Source organism: Eretmochelys imbricata, chromosome 4 (assembly GCF_965152235.1).
Source record: "Eretmochelys imbricata isolate rEreImb1 chromosome 4, rEreImb1.hap1, whole genome shotgun sequence".
NCBI classification, from domain to species: Eukaryota; Metazoa; Chordata; order Testudines; family Cheloniidae; genus Eretmochelys; species Eretmochelys imbricata.
Genome location: NC_135575.1, coordinates 62851253 through 62871018, shown reverse-complemented (window position 1 = coordinate 62871018; position 19766 = coordinate 62851253). Strand labels below are relative to the sequence as shown.

General features: G+C 37.2%; 1 protein-coding gene across 5 annotated transcripts in view; it reads right to left on the bottom strand.

Annotated features, from left to right (window-relative positions):
* TMEM131L (transmembrane 131 like) overlaps positions 1-19766 on the bottom strand; it is a 125694-nt gene that overhangs the window by 19052 nt on the left and 86876 nt on the right. For all 5 annotated transcript variants that reach the window (XM_077815399.1, XM_077815400.1, XM_077815401.1 and 2 more), the window contains 12 exons: positions 19476-19593; positions 18560-18692; positions 17207-17316; positions 15444-15516; positions 13468-13610; positions 12411-12553; positions 11521-11707; positions 10475-10660; positions 8055-8204; positions 6523-7142; positions 2697-2851; positions 1190-1314 (listed from right to left, as the gene is read on the bottom strand). In XM_077815399.1, the coding sequence (XP_077671525.1) occupies positions 1190-1314; positions 2697-2851; positions 6523-7142; positions 8055-8204; positions 10475-10660; positions 11521-11707; positions 12411-12553; positions 13468-13610; positions 15444-15516; positions 17207-17316; positions 18560-18692; positions 19476-19593 (2143 nt within the window). The remainder of the gene's footprint in view (positions 1-1189; positions 1315-2696; positions 2852-6522; positions 7143-8054; positions 8205-10474; positions 10661-11520; positions 11708-12410; positions 12554-13467; positions 13611-15443; positions 15517-17206; positions 17317-18559; positions 18693-19475; positions 19594-19766) is intronic.

Genomic DNA, 19766 nt, shown 5'->3' with positions numbered 1-19766 from the left:
GTCTAGCACAATGGGGCCCTGATTCCAAATGGCATCTTTAGAAGTACTGTAATAATAATTTAATAATGATAAACAACAACATGAAATAATAGGAAAAGCTTACAATTAATTGACTCTTAGAAATTATTGAAGTAAACTTATAAAAAAGTTTTAAAAATATTTCTCAGGATCTTTTCATATTTCTGTCTAATATTCTGATCTAACATTCCTTTAACTTACCACAACACTTGGCAACAAACGACAAAGAAGTCATTTAGTCTGAATGTCCCAGGTATCCCAAACTTCCTCTTTTAAAAGTTTATTTTTAAATCACTACACTTCATTGGAGAAATGCTGGCTTCTTCATAAAAAAAAATTCTTCTCTTCCTCTTTATACTATATTAGAAGATAAAATTGCTTCCAACTAGTTAAGAGATGATCTGATTCACACGAAGTTGGAATCATTTCAAAAGATTTTTCTTTGCTGCAGACAATACATTCTGGATTTTATCCACTCGGAACAGAGTGGAAAGGAAACTAACCATCGGGAGTTTTAAAGCAGGCAAATTTCCAGTCTATAAGGAGAAGCAATTAAATACTGACCAGGATGTAAATTCAAACTCTCACATTTCTCCACTGCTTGTTAGTTTAAAGTCTGTCTACAGAGGACATACGTGTTCACAAAAGTGCAGGTGTACCATATTTTGCGATTATAAAATTAGCATTATTTTATTTGTTATCAGGCATATAGATTTCTGGGTGATTTGTTCCTTTAATCTGAAGTGCTCAGCAAGAAACATTTTACAGCTCAAGAATAAATCAAAGAATTAAAGTAGTGACTTCCCCATGAAAATCCTCCCATTCTCTGCAATTGAATCCTAAACGTGGCCCTGATTCTGCAAAGAGATCCATCCAGGTGACCCTTTGCAACCACAACAGGCCCACTGAAATCAACAGGGCACCTTACAGATTGCTTTGCAGAATGGGGAGTGTACCTATACACACGTGGGCACACACACATTTTCCTGTGTAATATAGTATAGTATGTATTAAATATGACAGTTTTAGCCCTGGATTATATCATCATACAATAACCTGCATACTGTACTACACAAAACCTAAAGAGAGACTAAAAATGCAGAAATGAAAGCATTTCCAGTTTCAACATGGCATAATAAAAATTGTGATTATCCGAGGATGCAGCACACACCTTGGAGATATATTGACATTCTTTTTCTTGTTTTTTCTAGATGTTCTATTTCTATTCCAATTTATATTTGATAAATTGCCTTCTCTTTTCTCCTGAGATCTCTTCTTCCTGAAAGCATCTTCTTGCTGAAAAGGTAAAAACATGAACTAGTGAGACAACGTGTCTATTATCAATGAAGTAACCTTGGTAAATTCATGTCAGTGGTTTTATCTAGGCAAAGAACATTCACAAAATGACACTTTTAGTGGAAGATTTAGTGCCACTTTCCAAGATCACCACTTAATCTACCTACCCAAGATTCAGACCTTCATATCACTGGTAAATGTTGAGAGATAAAAGTTTCTGAATCCCCAATGTGCTAGCATTTCCCCCCTTTCCTTTCCTTCCCTGCCCTGCCCCTGAGCAAAGTAGGGAGTGCAGAGGATGATAGGGGAAAATGTCTATACAATTCTTAATGGACTAAAAACTAGAAACATCTGCCTGATTTGTGATCAGCTTGTGGGAGAGTTCAGCAGCAATAAATTCTCTCTTCCCTCACCTATTGGTGGTGTCCCCTCTGTTTATCTGACATACCACTGAAGAAATAATGGGGATAAGAAAAACAGAAAATATTAATAAATTTAAGTTTTAATTTATATTGGACTTAAAACAAAATAGACCACCACCAGAAACGCATGAAAAGTGGCAGAACATGGCCAAAAGCCACTTATAACTGCATTAACATTTTCTCAAAACAAGACTAGGATCCAGCAAATGTTTTCAATATGTGCTCCGGAAGTACGACATGTAATTTATTACAAAGCTTTTCGTGAACAGATTAGATAGAACCCATTTCTGATTCGGCCCCCTGCTCTATCAGTGAATTTAGGAAGTCACTTAAACTCTGTGTAATGTAAATACAATACATAGTGTTTGTAAAGCTTTTGAAATCTTTGGACCGAAGATGCTATCTTGCAGGTTTCTGGTTATTATTACTATTTAGCAATTTGTGTAAATGAATTCATCTTTTGTCATGCTCAAATTCAGTTTCTGGCACAGAGATTAGTCATAGGTTCCAAGGCTCCTGTATAACACAGGCCACAGAACTTCCCCAAAATAACCAGAGTGAAAGACAGCAAGATAGCTCTCTAACAAGGGTCGGAGGAGGGAGTTTCCGCACAACACTACTGATGCTGACACTTGGTGTTAGATTTAAGTCAGATGGTGTGAGAGGGTGTGTTTGTGCCTGCACTAATATTAATTACATGGAAACAAATGTGTTTGTGATATAGCCCACATTACATATAAAGCCTACTTGTGAACTCCACCAAAACATTTTGTATCCTTTTATAATCCAGTGTTAATACATAAAACTAGGACACGTAGAGTATCACAACCTGGGGGTTCTACTCATTCATTAGATGATCAGTAAGGTGATTTTAGGATTTATTCTTTACAGAATATTTCTCTCTCTCTCTTATTTTAGGCATTTTAAATATGAAACTGAGAAGGATCATTTGATACAAACCTCAACTGAAGCAAGTTCCTGTTTTCCACAGCATGGTGTATCCTCCTTATGTCCTTTACTAATCTTTTTCTCAGTGGAAGGCTTTGTGTTAATCTGCTTTTTCAAAGTCTCACAGTTTTCTATTTCATTCCTGAGAGGCACTTGCTGATTATTCCCTGGAGTGAAACAATACAAATAGTGTAACTTTGTACATGAGGCTCCCATTCCCTTCCCTGGTCACTCTACCTTGGCCAACATTTTCAAATTTGGATGCTTCGCAAAACACTACGATTATAAATCATTTTTGTTTTGCTATCCCAAAAAAACAAAAATACAAAAGTTAACACTGCTGTGTAACACTTCTAAAACCAGCTGCAAGAGGCAGTTTTATATATAGCAGTACTAATATACACTTCCCCTACATACCAACCTTGCTATAATCACCCTACGTCAGTTGGTTCTTTAGTCCCTATGTACAGTTAGAGCCACACTGGGGGCACACTTAGCTAAAACTCTCAACCAGGCTCTCATCATCTTACATCTCAATTGCTACAACATCCTTTTCTCTGGCTTTAATAAATATAAGCTAGCCCCATTCACATTTATTCAGAATGCTACTGCAAACATCATTCTCTTAGTCCTCTTTTTACATCCCACCACTGGCTCCCCCTTTCTCTATCACATCAAACATAAGCTACTTGTTTTACTTTCAAGGCTCTTCATAGCCTATCACCACCCTACCTACCATCTCTCATTCACCACTGAGATGTCAGCTTCCACCGCCCACTGCCCCATCAGGCCTCCACAGACTACCTGTTACATTTTCAAACAAGCACACTGGTGCTCTCTCCCTTGCTGCCCCTCCCCACAAACATCCACAAAGCTAGCATCTTGTCTACAAAGGGAGTTACTCTGGAAAGGCTATGTCTGATTAGCTCCATTTGTGGATGCTCTTATTCCAAATGATCTTGATCCACTTCTAACACGGATTAAGAAAGTGGATTAAGATAATTCAGAATAATGCACTCTCATTCTGGAATAAGAGCGTTCACACATGGAGTTAATCTGAAATAGTAAATCCGCTTTAAATTCACATTCTGCCTTATTCCAGATTAACTTTCATATGTAGACAAGCCCTTATTCACTATCTTCCTTCAAAACCCTCCTTAAAACTCCCTCTGCTGTGATGCCTACAAAAAACTTGTCCATGGTTAGGCTGCTAGTGGGCTGAGATCACAGTCCATCATGCTGCCAATGTTGCCACTGCTTCCTTATGCTCCTATCTATTTGTCATTATCTGTATGTCGTACCATACTTAGATTGTAAGCTTTTTGAGACAGGGATCTTCTTCTTTTGTTCTGTGTTTGTACAGCAGCTAGCACAATGGGATTCTGGGCCATGATTGGGGTTCCTAGGTGATACGGCAATATAATTAGCAAATAAAAACAACAACAACAACAACAACAAGGATGGACTTGGGCGAGGATTTTTGGTTGTGCAACTCTCACCTAGAAGTCAGCCAAGTTTCCCTCACTGGCCGCTTTTAGGTAACTTAAGGTCCATTTATTCTGTTTGACCTATTATCAGGCTGGTTGGATCTTTTATTTTTAATTTTAACGTTCTGCACTGATATTATTGTACAATACTTAATTGCATTATAAATGCACTGAATTCTTCAGCTGCAGAATATTAAGAAATACAGACATTTGAGACTACCCTGCAACCTAATGACAAGGCTTTTGGCTGCACTGCACATGGCATGCAAAAGGAACAGGAATACTAAGGTCGTGACTATACCACCGATCAAACCGCAGTGCTGATCTTTGGTGGGAAGGGTAAGCCCGTCCCAATCTCATTCTTTAGTGCTCCTTATTAGCCTGTTTACTAGCAGTGCCTGCAACCTCTGAGGAACTCAACCCTCCCTCCTTTGTGAATGGCAGCATCACAGTGGCAGGGGCATGGATGAGCATGGAGGGGATAGGGAGGAGTAAAGAAGCATCAGAAAACAAAGCAATGAGCAAGATTAGAGACTGGAGCTGAGAAAACATGTTACTGGTCTTCTAAAAAATGTGTCACTGCTTTCCAAGATATAACACACAAAGTAAATAGTTTCCTGCTGACTTCTTGGTGCCACAAAGATTCTCTATAATTAACAGTCATGAATGTTTCATACTGGTATGATTCAGATTTAATTTATAGTCCCAAACCATCTACAAATTAAACCACAGAACTTTGGACAGCCAGCAAACCCTGAGAATGCCAGGAGTCAAGAAATAACTGAAACAAACAGCTTGTTTGTTTCACTGTTTGCTCAATTTAATTCTTAAAAATTTGATAATTAAGCAACCATGAGAACTCTGGAAATGTTCTATGAAGGAGTTATATTCAAAACAACAGACTTTAAAAAACTCAGAGCTAGTAGGTAAGAAAGAAAATCTGGAAAGAAAATCAAAGGGAAAAAGGAGTTCCGGAGAGAAGTTTCTCAAAGAAACAATATTAAAGGTGCAACAACTGACTATCCCAATGTGAAGGAAAGATAGGAACAACTGTAAGAGGCCAATATGGCTCCATCAGGCTCTTTCATGACCATAAAATCAAAAGGAATTCTACAAAGATACAAATGGTTAAGGATTTACAGTAGGAAACAGCTTGGTTTAGGTATAATGCATGATCTCTCTGAACTGTAACTAAAGATATTTTCCCATGTATTTGGTTACGTTTAAAAGTTTAATCAATTTTTTTCAACTTTATTTAGCAGCTTCTGAAATATAAACAAGGTTAATAACAACACTGTACCTCTAGAGCGTATGAAGAATTTCAAAGCACTTTATAAATATTACTTAAATTAGTTTGTCAACATGTCTGAGATGAGTAAGTAGTAGTACCGTAAATCCATTTAACAGATGAGGGAATACACGGGATAACTGACTGGGTCAGGGTTAAATAGTTAGTCTGTGGCAGAGCTAGGAACAGAACCCAGATCTCCTTATTCCCAGTCCCATGTCTCAACCACCAGATAGCATAGAGTTATCAAGACTTCAACAAAAACAGACTTGTCAACTGCATATTTGGGATTCAATCAACGGATTTGCTTTTGCCACCGTCTCAGTGAAAACACATGTCCACAAGAAATATTCCTTTGACTTCCTAACCAACATTTCTCCTTAGTGTTCTTGTGCCTCTTCCCCAAGGCTAGTCTTTCAATCTAAAGCCATGAGCTAAACATCTCCTGAGTCTCTGATGGAAATGGCAACTTGTAACTCGTAATAATGTGAGAATTTCCAAATATCCTGGTGGCAGCTTCTGGCCCTTTCAGGTTACGATATTATTACAAAAGCTGGATGCCTAACTTTCAGAAATGTTAAGCACAACTCCAAATGAAGTCCATTTTTTTTTTTTTTTAAGATTTAAATAATTTGAATATCTGACCAAGGGCAAACTGTATTTTAATCATATCTGTGATGAAAACATGTTTGTCTCTTAACTTTGTTTTAACCTTTATAAATATTATGGTGTGAATTTACGCACGGAAGCAACTGTGAAGTCTAAAGTTTTATCATATCCATATGATATGAAACTTGCTTTCAGTTTCAAACCTTCCCTTGAAGTTGCATCTAAGCCGCAGCTTTGATTTACAACACAAAGGAATTTTTCTGGCCAGATCCTCTTTCTTGCAAATCTGCATAAACATATCAAAATCAAGAGGCATGAGTAAAATATCCTCACACAGAGGGTGAAATCCTATCCCCACTTAAGTGAAGGAACGTTTTGCCATTGACTTCAGTGGGGCCAAGATTTTCACCCAAGATGACAAATTTCAAAATGAATTATATAAATGGAAGATTACCATTATTTTTCCTGGAAACATCTTGCAATTCTGGCTGTTGCTGAGGTGAATTTGACAAGTGACTTTCGGGTAGCTTCTTAGATGTCTTCAGAGAACAGAACTCCTGTTCTTTGAGCTCAGTTATATCTTCTGAAGTTTTAAGGTTAGTTTCCTTAGGAAACATACATGCTTGAAGATCCTCCTTCAAATCACACTCTGAAGAAGTACTTTTCATGAGAACTGTGTTTTTCAGTGCACTTTCTTCTTTATCCAGAAAGTTTCCTGGAAGAGTTAAATTCTTCTGCAGGTTTACATTTATGCTATTTTCATATTTTAGGTGTAGCCAGTTCTCACTAACAATATCAGTGCAAATGTCCTCTTTTGGTGCTGAGATTTGGTTCTCTACAGTCTGATTCTGCTTTTCATCAGTAGTTGTAATGGCACTGCCAGGTATTGTGTTTGCTTTTTGTTTACTGTAGTAAACTGAACATTTGTGTTTCTTCTGAGAGTGGCTATAGGTTGCTGGACTTCTCTTTGCAGCATTCTGGCTTCGGCTGGATGGAGTGCCTACAGAAAGGAAGCCTTTTCCTTTGCCTTTATCAGAGGTGCTACAGGAATCCATAAAGGTCTTGCAGCTGCCCCTGGATATGAAATAAAGAATTAAGGTGTTTTTTAAATATATATAAAGCCATCATTAAATTACACTTTTAAAAAAGTATTCAATGAGAGGCAGAGAGAAATATTAATGAAACATAAGAACTGGATTTCTACCTTCTTTCGGTATAAAACTCAGGAAGGGGCAATTTACCCGCTTCTGTCCTAACAGAAAGGAGTGCTCACAGTGTAAAGATTTCACTTAATGGCTATGGATTAAATTCTCACCCAAATTGCATACATGGCTCCTACTGTCTCCAAAGGCACCCACAAATGTGTTTCCAAGCGGAGTCAGCCCGAGGTATGTGCATCTTGTTTGGCCGCATAGGGATTTGCATTTTTAATCACATCTAGATTTCAATAATAGCAATGATCCCTACACAAAGGCTCTGGGCACCCTGATATTTAATTAAATATTACAATTTCACTGTGATTTAAGCATGAGCTTAAGTGCTTCGACCAACTCCAATACACGCTCAAATGCTTGAATGAATTAGGACCTAGGTTCAGAGGTCTGATGGCCAACAAAGTGCTTTCCATTTCTAACTTCTGTGACTGTTAAATATGAACATGTAATTCCCATCACATAGTAACAGTACCACAGCAGCTAGGTAGTGTGTTTACATTACCCACCTTACATTTCATTATCTACGTATTACTAACAATACACAAAAGTAGTTATTCTGAGTTTTGTTCATCTGTCATCTGTACAGGTTAAAACACCAGAGTGCACCTGATTTTGTCAGAATGCTGAAAACTCACTGAAACGACGAGGTTTCTTGGAACAGTATCTTCCTAAAGGAGTTCACAGTAATATCATAGTACAAAGATTTAGAAAAGGCTATTCTATGTTAAACAGAGTGCAGATGAGAGCACTTCAGGGGAAGAAGAATTTTTACTTGTAGGAATCAGAGCTGATTATATCCACAGGATTGCTGTTTTGCTGTGACGAAGAACTGGGATTTGGTCTTTGTCTTGATTTCATGAATTCTGCTAAAATGTACTGTGCTTGTTGGAAGGCTATTAGAATCACACCCAATAGGGACAAACTGCAAAAGAAAACAATAGGTTTCACTACATGCATGTCTCTAGACTAATGAACAAAACAGATCAATTCCATAGCAAGTATTGTTTTTCAGACTATGTGTTGGTAAATTCCAAACGCAAAGATACCTAACATTAAATTGGAGGAATGGGGTATGGTACAAACAAAAAGTTTCTAGAAGTAATAATTTTTACTCTTTTATTTTTAAGTTTCTGGAAGCTATGATTATTTTATGACAAAACAATTAAACTATTCATTTTACAACAAAAACAAACAAAATTCAAACCTAAAACAAGATAATTTGAAGATTGAAGCTAAACGAGGACAGACATATTTTATTTTGCTTAGATATAGCAGAGATCTCAAAACAATGCAAGCTGAACAGGGCATATTGTAATAAACTATGTACTTCACATATATGGGATATGTACACGTATTTGCAGGAAGACAGACAGGATGATCTATTAGATCCCCTCTCACTCAAACGTCTATGATTCTGTGGTGTTATTATTTCATAAGCACTAATAATGCACTCACTGCTACACAAGAGACAAATAAAAAGAGAATCACTCCCCCAAGCAGCTAACAAGCTAAACTACAGACACCAATAAGACACATTGCACTCTGGAGGCCCCAGAGGGGAAAAAAAAATCTCTTAAAAAAAAAAAAATTCTCATGCCTTTCTAGAGTGGATGCTAACATAAAATTTATTAGAAATATCAACCTTCATTCTTCTGGGGTCAGTATTTGAAGTCAAAGGATTTTTTCTGTATGGTATATTATAGCATGGGTGAATTATGGGTAATTTTTTGCTACCTCCTGAAGTAGTCTATATACTATTACTATCAGGAAGCAAAATATGCAGACTAATGGAAAATGGCTCTATTGCTATGTTCTTGCAGCATCTGTTAATCAGGCTTTTCCACTAAAATACTTCTAGTTTGTATACAATGCAAACAGAATTAATTTGTATTTCCAGGCCACAGAATAAGCATGCACTGACATGTTATAGTATTAACATGACATTTACATTCACATCCTATCAATTCTGAAAACTAAGAGTGAAACTATTAGGATTTAAAGATTTGTATGAAAATGGCACCAGAAATCACCTACATTGAGAAGAGTTTCTCACTTACATTATACAATATAAAAGGTAGAATAGTGTGTGTATGTGCGGGCACACACAAACGCACACACAAACACAAATTACAGACCCAGAAGCTTATCTGTTGTAAACTGGCATAAATCCACTCACTTCAACAGAGGTAAGCCAATTTAAACCCGCTGAGGATCTGACACACAAAATTAGCTAATGCACATACGCTGAGACACCTTTCCACCACAGCCTCTTCAACAGAATTTCTTAACAAAAATCCACATTAAACTAGAGTATGTTAAAAAAAGAGGATCTGTTTATTTGTTTTAAAACAATGTCGTTAAAACCTATGTAAACCTACCAGAAATGCTTAGGGTAGATTATATGTCCATACAGCTCCTTTTGGTCTGCTCAGGTAGTGACAGAAACCACCCACATCTACTGCTAGGTATTTCCACAGCATGGAGGAGTGCTCAGTGGGATAAAGTGACTCCTGGGGCCAGAGGTGCTGGAACAATTTGTATAGTGGGGGTGCTGAGAGCCACTGAACCAAACTGTAAACCCTGACTATGATGGAAATCACTTCAAGCCAAGGGGTGAGGTAGCACCCCCACACCCCGCATCCCTAGTTCCAGCAGCTATGCCTGGGGCATAAACGAGGCAGGAAGGGGAAACGGCTAATACTTACTCTGCTCTAACTATCCCCAAGTGACATATGGTCCCATCGGGCTCATATTCACCTAGCACAAGTTAGAACACTTGGATGCAACAGAGAATCTGTCCATAAAATTTATGACTTTACTAATAGCTTAAACAACTTGTATTTGCATCCATGCTAACCATCTATAGTTATCTAATAAAATACTGCCATAGGTGTGTATGGCACTTTCCAGGCAGGAGAAGACATGTTCTTTCCCCAAGAAACTTAAAAGTTATAGGTCCAATCCTGTAAAATCCTGAGCATCCTCTATGTTCAGCAACTAGGTCTTTGAATCAGACCCTAATTACACATCATGACATTACACATTTCTCTAAAACTGACATTTTATATAAAGGTAGCAGCTGCTGACATGTAACTCAAAGAACCAAAAGCAACTATAAATCTTTGATAGATTGATTTTCTTTTCTTTTTAATTTGGGTGAGGAGTGCACAGCACAAGAAGCAAGTATATTACCTAACAAAGAGAACTGTGAGCCTCCAGAAAGACTCTTCCCAGCTAGGTCCTGGCACCACATCTGCACACAAGGGTAACAAATGGTGAGGAAGGGTCACGTTGAGTGTGAAGTGGAACTCTACATCAGCAGCAGTCACCAAAGTAAGCTCACGGATTACCCACGAAGAAGTAAAATCAGGGGTAAACCTGTCAACAAAATAAATGAGGCCAGTGTTATTTTTCTATAGTAAGATTTAGTTTTATTACGATGTCATTGATTTAAAAATACTAAACAGTGATCATAAACAGCTTCTAATTTAATATGAAAAAAAGATGAGAGACAGCTGCTTGCTTCAAGATTGCCTCCTGCTGACCAGTTTATGTAGTGATGTTAACAGCTACCTAAGAGAAGCACTTGCCTGCCTGCTTTACAGCTGTAATTGTGTTGGCATTCTCTATGTGATACACTATAAGGTATTATTTAATTTTGATGTTTCCTCCTGGAAAAGGAGAATGGATAATCAACAAATACTAAATGAAATTCTTTGTACAATGCTAAAATGTACAGACAGTTGAGAGTGCACTGTATTTGCTGTACGTAGACGCACAATTACTGCATTACAATCATATCCCTTTTTCCTTGTTTTTAAAATCTTGAGTTACACTTGCATGGACATTAGAAAAAATATTTAAAATATGTATTGGTAGAAGCACCTGACTAGCTGGTACTAATGACTGTGATACGCATAGAAAATCAGCAAACAAATGATAAAACAATGAAAAAAAAAAAGAAAATATATGTTGTTCATTTGTCCTGACAACCATTCAACTTTAATTTAGTAATACTTCACAGTGTAGTAATAAAAATACCATAGTATGCTTTGTAAAAATAATCTAATTTTACTATAGTACTAGCTTTTAATGTAACATTACTGAAAAGAGGAGAGCTTTATATGTCTATTCAAAAGAGACTGAGCTTCTTCTGTGGACTAATGAGGTGAGGTTCTTCTGCCATTTCAAATTCACACTTACATTAACTAATTTCTTGGTTAACAATCAATGCTTACACAATGCTGATCTCCCGCGAAGAGTTCTGAGCCAGGAAAAACTCCTGACAGTCTAACACTTCAAACCCATATCCTTGGCAACTGTACCCATTAATCTTCATAGATGATACAGTTATAGGAAGAGGCCCAATATTCTCCACTTTGAAATTCTTTGTGATAGATAAAATTTGCTTGCTGTCTTTCAATTCTAAAGGAAACAAAATTAGCATTTAGTAACTACAAAGCACAGAGAGTAATTTTACTTTTAATATTATTTTAGAAATTACTGCTTATAGTTCACATTATTTTACGATGTTCCAAAACTGAGAGTTAGATTTTTCATTTGATAAATTGCATTCTGCAGTAACATACGACAGAATTTGTAAGATCATCAGGCTTGTGTTATGACAAAACAGAATCTGCATCTGTTTTACTACTGCACTGTCCAGTTTTACTTTGACAAATTCTATTTCATTAAATGCTGTAGGAGTATTAATGATAGGAAAAAAATAACAAAAAACAAATTAATTTCTATGCTGCTCCACATTCTTTTTACTGATACCAAAATATTGTCCAAAATGCTTTTTACTCAACGCATGAAGTGTTCTTTATCACTATGTCTACTGTCTGCACTAATATATATGGAGGTGATTTCTGAATTACAGGAAGGTAGTGGAGGGCATGCTTGATGGAAATGCTTTTAAAAGATGATTCTCTGACCATCTGGGCTTTTTTGTTGATGTCAATACATGTAACTTACAGAATCCATTTCAGCCATCACAGCTAATCAAGGTTATGATTTTTCCCCTTTATGCTATTTCTGTGTAACACCAGCATCACTACAGTCACAAGCTAAATGGAGCATAGTAATGCGTTGTTACAGGATCAGAGATCTGTTTTTTGTTACTCACGTCGTCTGCAGTCCATGAGTGTAGCTTCTGGTACCTTAAATCTAAGTGATCCTCCTGCACCTGGCAGTCTTCCACCTACTTTTAATAATTCTCTGGCTCCAAAGCCTTCTACGTTGACCACATCCAGAACAGTCAAGTTATTTCTGTCATAACATGAAAACCATGTAATCAGCTTTTGATACAGAAAAGATAACTCAGCAAAACCATCCCACTTCTATTACCATCTTGGTGCAAGTCCATCACAGTTCCCACCTCAGCAGCTGCAGAGGTCACGCAGCAGCACAATCAGTGTGCACATTGTGGATCAAATTCACGCCCATTCAGCAGGTCAGCCCAAGGCCTGTGCACCACTGAAGTCCCATTCAGGCTTTCCGAGCAGACGTGATTTTCACCCCCTGTGCAGTGCAGAGCCAAATTCCATGGAGACCTTCCCCAAGATAGTGCACATGGAGCAGCTGGGAGCTAGAGGGTCTGCCACTGGATAGCAGCTGCTTCAACTGGTGAGAAGGGTGGGAAAAATTCCTTTCTTCTCTGCACTCTCTTCCTGCAGAGATCCCAGTACATAGCCTGCTATTTAGGCTGGGCTCTGGGTCCCTGGATTGGTCCCATAAGAGCCAATGTAGTCTACTTGATCACACTACTAACATTACTTGGATTCCTAACATCAAGGAGTTAGATGAAAATCACGTTTTAGTGATAAGAACAAAATTAATAAACCTCTTCTTCTATAGTCACAGGAACAAAACTGATGGGAAATCGAAGGTATTATTCTGCAATGTCAACCACTGGAACTGTACATTTTTGTGTGTTTTTTAATATGCTTATCACGTACAAAAAATCACTTCAATTAGAACTCTATTACAGTATCCACTTCCATAGGACACAAGTGCAAAGTGTAGATCAGATTCTGAAAATCTCTTAAAGTGAAATGGAGGTATTTAAAATGGAAATGTGGTGTATTTGTCTCTGCTGCAGTATTTGGCAAAATTATTTTCTTGAAGCTTATTTGTTTACTTATTGCTTACAAAAGCTAGGTTAAATTCAGAAGCTGGCCTACCTGATTAATATAAGGGAGGCTACTCTTTTGTAGTCAACTGGTGTAAAAACTACACCAACCCTTTGGGTTTCCAATGGTTGTAAATGTAACTGAAGCACCTCAGAACTGGATTTCATGTTAGTAAGGTCCTCCTGATGTGCATCCTGATAAACAAACATGCATTTATTTATTTATTTGGCATAACACATTAAAAAAAACCCATCCCAGTAAAGCAGACATTACATCACTGCTCAGCACTGTGTAAAAACATCTCTGGGTAAGGCGCAATTACTGCCATTTAGCTTATTTGTTTTATGAAAATTATTTCCCATCTGACAGCATAAACCCCATCAGATAAAGCTGTTTATTTGATCAAAAGTTCACATGACAGCATTTCTTTTATTATGAGGAAGGTATTATTTTATTTTTTTTAATCAGATTTTACTTGCTAATATGGAAAAAGTATTTATTTTTGTACAGTGGCTTTCATATTAAAGGAATCCCCAAATCACTCTGCAAAGCAGGGAGAGTGGCAGTGCACTGACTGTGCAGAAGAATGTAGCACCATTATGCACACAGCACTGGACATTACAACTTGATTTAATTGATGGAGGGACTGCTGGCAATTAGTACGATCATCTGAGCTACTGGAAACACACCACAGAGAATTCCTTAACATCAGACCACCACCACCACCACCAATGCAGTAAGGCTGGAAATATGACCAAGTTAGGGGTTTTTTTGGAAGGATCATTTATTCTTTCTCACTATCTAAACAAAAAAAAACAAAACAAAACACAACCTAAAAGCTTTCTACGCCAGCACCAGGCCTCTCCTCTGACACAGAGAAGAACATTTAGCCACCTATAGAACTAAAAGATACATAAACAATAGTAAGGAAACGGGCTTTTAGTTTAAAGATCGCACCCGGCCAATTTTTTTTTTTTTTTTTTTGGTTCGAAGTGTTTTTACGCTTTGTAATATTTTATAAACTGAAAGATAAAATTACAAACCACAAGACATACAATTAACAGCTAACATTTATGAGAAGAAAAACATATGGGGCACATTTGCAAACATAGCCTATAATTCTATACATGCAACTGTGTGCATGTAACCAGGTGTGATTATAACAACTGGTTACACAAACACAGTATTTAGGCACATGATGACACATTCAAAATTTGTGCGCACATAATTAATGACTGGGAAAAGGAAAAATTAAAATCTGCCCCCTCGTCTTATATAGAGAATAGCTGAGTGAAATTATCTGGCCTGCGTCAGGCCATAAGTCATACTTCTGGCCTTAACATCTCTAGGTGAAATCCTGGTCATGCTGAAGTCCATATGAGTTTTGCCATTGATTTCAGTGTGGCCAGGATTTCATGCTACGACTCTATCTGCAGTTTTAATAATAAATGCACTGTTACAGCTATGTTCTCTTTTTCAATACTTGCTTAATGACTAGGATATGAGAAATGTTCCTTCCACCCTTTCAAAAGTTACTTCTGAAGTATATGGGGAAAATCAACTCCTAAGTAAAAATGGAAACCAAGGCAGAGAAGTTAAATGATTTCTCCAAGGTCTCTCAGCAACTTGGGGGCCTGAGATGAGGAATCAGAAATCCAGATTTCTGGTCCCCCGTTCCAATTACTAGACCAATTCAATTTTCTTTTATTATAAAATTATAGCCAGCTCTATAGGGCAGAACCCCACAAGTACATGGTCAACATTAAAGCTAAACACAAATTTAGTATATGATTTGAACCCAGTGCCTTTTTGAAAGCACAAAGATTCCAATTTAAAAAACAAACCCTGAAAAGCAAACTCGAGAAAAAGATAGAATGTCAACCACAGAATCTAACGCAAAATGAAAAAACATGATTGAATTTCTATAAACAGCATTCAGCAGCAAACGTAAATATAATGCAGCTAGGAATATATGTTTATTTTTCTAATTTGTCAGATATTTTTTCTGTAAAAATTAGACATCTTACCCTGTGTGCACACTCCTTCATGAGCCTAAATTCAGTGGTTGTGAAATTAATAGCTTGCACATTTGTGCCAAACCTAAATAAATCAAGACAAGAATTTAAGTATTTAAACCAAGTTTGTCAAACATCATTGCATACATTTTTGGAAAAATTACAGTATTGTAATATGTTGGCACTTATTCTTAGGGCAAGACTACTTCTACCATTGCATTTTGGCAGATGTGGAATATTACGGAAACAAAGATCTGCATATTAATGGACTCCAAGAAACTTAGTTGTAATGCATGTGCTGCTCCCTCGGAGAACAAGGTGACCTTTTGGCAAGGTCAGATTTTTTCTCCATACAATGTAAAATATTATAATCAAAGATTATACAAGAATCAACAACTGAAATTCCTAAGCAAGATGTAACAACAAAAGCAGAACACTCTTGGCCACCCATATAATCTTTAGGAAACATTTAGTATCAGATCAGTGAAAAATTCAGAACGAATAATTTATTCAATAAATGTTGTCCCTCTTTCTCTTCATGAATTCCCCAGGAATAGATTTGGTTTTCTCTAATTTATTTTTAATTTGCAAAAAAATGTTGCAACTAATTTTTGATCTGTCTGTGAACAATTCAGTTGCAAGTATTTGATATTTGTCTCAGGCTGTTTGGAAAGGACACATAACTTACCAAACAGATTTTTGTTCAATGAGGATAAACACTGCTCTCAGAAGCGAGCATCTCATGTTCAATATTAATAAATATGAATTCAAAACTCACTTTCAATGCAATTCTGCAATATTTGCTCAAATTAAATCACTTTAGGGAACATTACTTCCAGCACTTACTAGAAAATTTGTAGAGAGTAAATAAAAAAGGGTGCAAATGCAAAGAACATTTGTTAAAAAATTGGAATGAATATTTGTGGACATTCTTTTCTAGAATTCACACAAATACAGATATTAGTTTGAATACATTTAAAAGAACCGTGATGTTCAGGAAGCAATTACAGAAGAATCTGGGCCTTGACTCAGCAAGGTATTTAAATAGGTGCCCAACTTTAAGAATGTGAGTAATCCTAATGTGAGTGAGCAGTCAAACTGACTCAAGTCGGTCCCTTTCTCCCATCTCTTGCCCCTCTCCACACAGCTTATACCAGACAAAGAACTCATATGTCATCCAGAGAGTTGACTTAATTATACTGACAAAAGAACTCGTTTTGCTGATATATGCAGCATCTTCATTTGGGGGCTTTGCCAATGCAGCTATAGTAGCAAACCCTTTGAAGTGCAGACTAAACCAGAGAGTCTTTCGTGTAGAGCAGTTCCCATAACCCTCCTACTCCTTTGAGTGTCCCTAAACTCTCCCTCACTGAATTCAGGCTGCCTTTATTTCTCCCAGAAGGCCGAATGCTGAGTCACATGCCCCCATTACAGACCCCTTGACTCCTAGCCTTCACCTGGGGAGGTAAGGCTCTGTCCCAACCCCCAGAAAAGGCCAGCTCAGACTCTGGCAGGCATGTGTTTGTTGAATCCATGCCTTGGGGTTTATTTAGCTGTATCCACAAATTCAGTCATATAACATACAACCAAGGGAGATTCGACGTGATGATTATACAACATCAAAAATGGGATTTAAGATTATGGGGAACCATGCCTCCAGGTAACTTATGATTTTTTAAAAAAGTTAAAACAAGTGCTGAGTAACAACGCTAAGAGATAGAAATAGATCACTAATAAGGAATATCAGTATTCTGAGATAACATTATATTCATTACCATTTGCTGAGCAGACTCAGTGATGCTTGGGGATCAGGATAGTAAGACAGAGGCAGAAGTTGTAGCGTAACTGGGAAGGATGAGGGGTTTCTTAGCACAAAATATTTTACCTAAACAGTTTGGGGGGAAAAAAGTTAAAACTACATACTTGTGTGCTAGAATTTTAAAACAAGGTAAAATAATTCAGCATTGGTAATACTGGCCTCATTTTCAAAGGAGTCTCAACCCGACTTCTCTTTTTGCACATTAGAATTTGACATGCACAAAACTACATGCAAAAGCTGGGCATGTGTGTACAATGTTTTTATGCGCAAAAGCAAATGATAGTGCTTGAAGAACTACACATGCAAAAAGAGAGGCTACCTTTTTATTTCCATTCAGTATCAGGTCACGCTGGTAGACAGGAATAAAGTTTCCCCAAAGAAACAGGTGAAGTGTGTAAGACACTATTCTTCCTCACTTAGAAATATGAATGATGGGGGACTACCTGGCTCATGCTATTGATTAATAATTTAACATACATAAATTGAATATTAAGATAATAAACAATATTTGCATATGAAGCCTTTCATCTCCATATGATAGGTTCTAACCAAGGCCAGGTTAGTAGTGACCAAAAGTTGCCCAATGAGAACTGAGTTGCTGGGGACAGTCTTGTTCTAAGACGACATACAACACCTGATAGTCCCAATCTGGGATATTTCACAAGCATAATATTCACTCTTAAAAGATGTATGCACAGTGTTATAAAGATTAACATGGAATTATAAACATCATTAATAGTAAAGATCATCAAAGCCGGGAGCAGCCCTAGACGTTTTGCTGGCCAGCATGGAAAATGTTTTCAGGCCCCACGAGCGGTCAAGAAAAACAAACAGCTAATCGGGAGGGAAGGGAGAAAAAATGAGTGGCACAGTTCAGTGTCCCTGAAAGCTGGTGTCCAGGGTGACTGCCCTGTTTGCCAGCGCCTAGAACCAGCCCTGATCACGGAATAGCCAAACATACCGTTCCATGTTATTCATTAGTTTTATAATAAGCTACTCTACGCTAGCTAATGAACGCTTCAATAAACATTTCAGAAGGTGAGATCTACTGTGTATTGTTTTAATCCTCAATGTATGTTAATGTATTAAACTAGATACTTCGACAATTTAAACTGTCGTAGAGCCAATCAGATTATAAGAAACTGGTGTTTTGAGATGTACTGGTCTGGAGTTTTCCAAAAGCCTTTTTCAAAACCAGTTTGAAAACAATATAACACTGTGTATTAATAATGTTGAACTGGAATCTTAATAATTTAAACTAGCTAAAAATATACACATTTAGATAAAGCTTGAAAACAGTTATCATTACCATACTATTCTTAAGTGCAGTTGCACTGAAGTTTAACGTCAGGCCAGGCTCTGTAATCAAACGTGGCAAAAAGAAAGCAAATGATTCCTCTTCGGGCTTCTTTTGGTGAGCAATGCGAGACAAAAAATTCCTCCTGTTTAATTGGTGAAAACAGAAAGCTTTGTTAAAACCAAAAGAAATTGAGTTTAGTCTCTGGACATGAATTTTCCAGGAGCACTTTGTTATGGTAGATAAGCTTTTCTTGGGAAAAAAAAAAGTTTTTAACAAAGTAATGCCCATAAGACTGTGATCCTGCATTAACCATCAATTTAAATCTATTTGTCCCTTACTCCTCTGCTTTCATACCTGTAACATGACTCCCCCCTGCTTGTACAGCTCCATTTTCTCATGCTGGAAAGGGGCTGATGTCAATGCTTCACCAACTTGACAAGGACTGCTCATGCACAGACACACACTTTTCCCTTCCCCATGTCCCCAATACGTCGCATCCATTAGGCAAAGGAAAAAAGAGCTTAAAACCTATTGAAAACTCCTGACCCTGAAAAGGCTACTTTTCAACCTGTGGACAGAGAGGATTTGTGCAGCTGCCATATCTGATCTTGTGACACATGCTTTGTCCTCTTTCAGAGTGAAGTAGCAGTAGTGAGGTTACTACAGTCAAAATGTTATTTACATCCAGTGTTCAGGTATTTAAAACAATTATTGACACTGAGTTAAAATGGGAGATGAGGTGCTTAGCTGCTCTGAATCTCGGAACACCTAATGAAAAGACTAACTTAAGGCACCAGAGTCTGAAAGTTTTTGCTCTTATTTTCAAGTATACTACTATAGCACAGCAAAATTTGTTTCTTATAATACAATATGAAATTTACTACTAGCTGCTGGAATTAAGAACGTGAACAGTCTTTGTACAAACCTGCAGGCTTCCCCATGTTTTATTTTCTGCCATCTTTCATAAAGCTCACTTGCAAGTTCGGAATCCACATTCCACGTAGAATGGTCCAGAGACAAACTCCCTTTCCAAAACAGATTTGCTAAAATGACAATAGATTTCCCATATTTTACTAAAACGTCATTTACTACCTTTATCACTCTGCCCCATAACTTGAAGAACTGGTATCAATACAGAAAGCTATTAAAAAAAATAGGTACGTGTGTGTAAATTGGATATTTGTACAACTAGTTGTGCATGCTTTTGAACACTCAA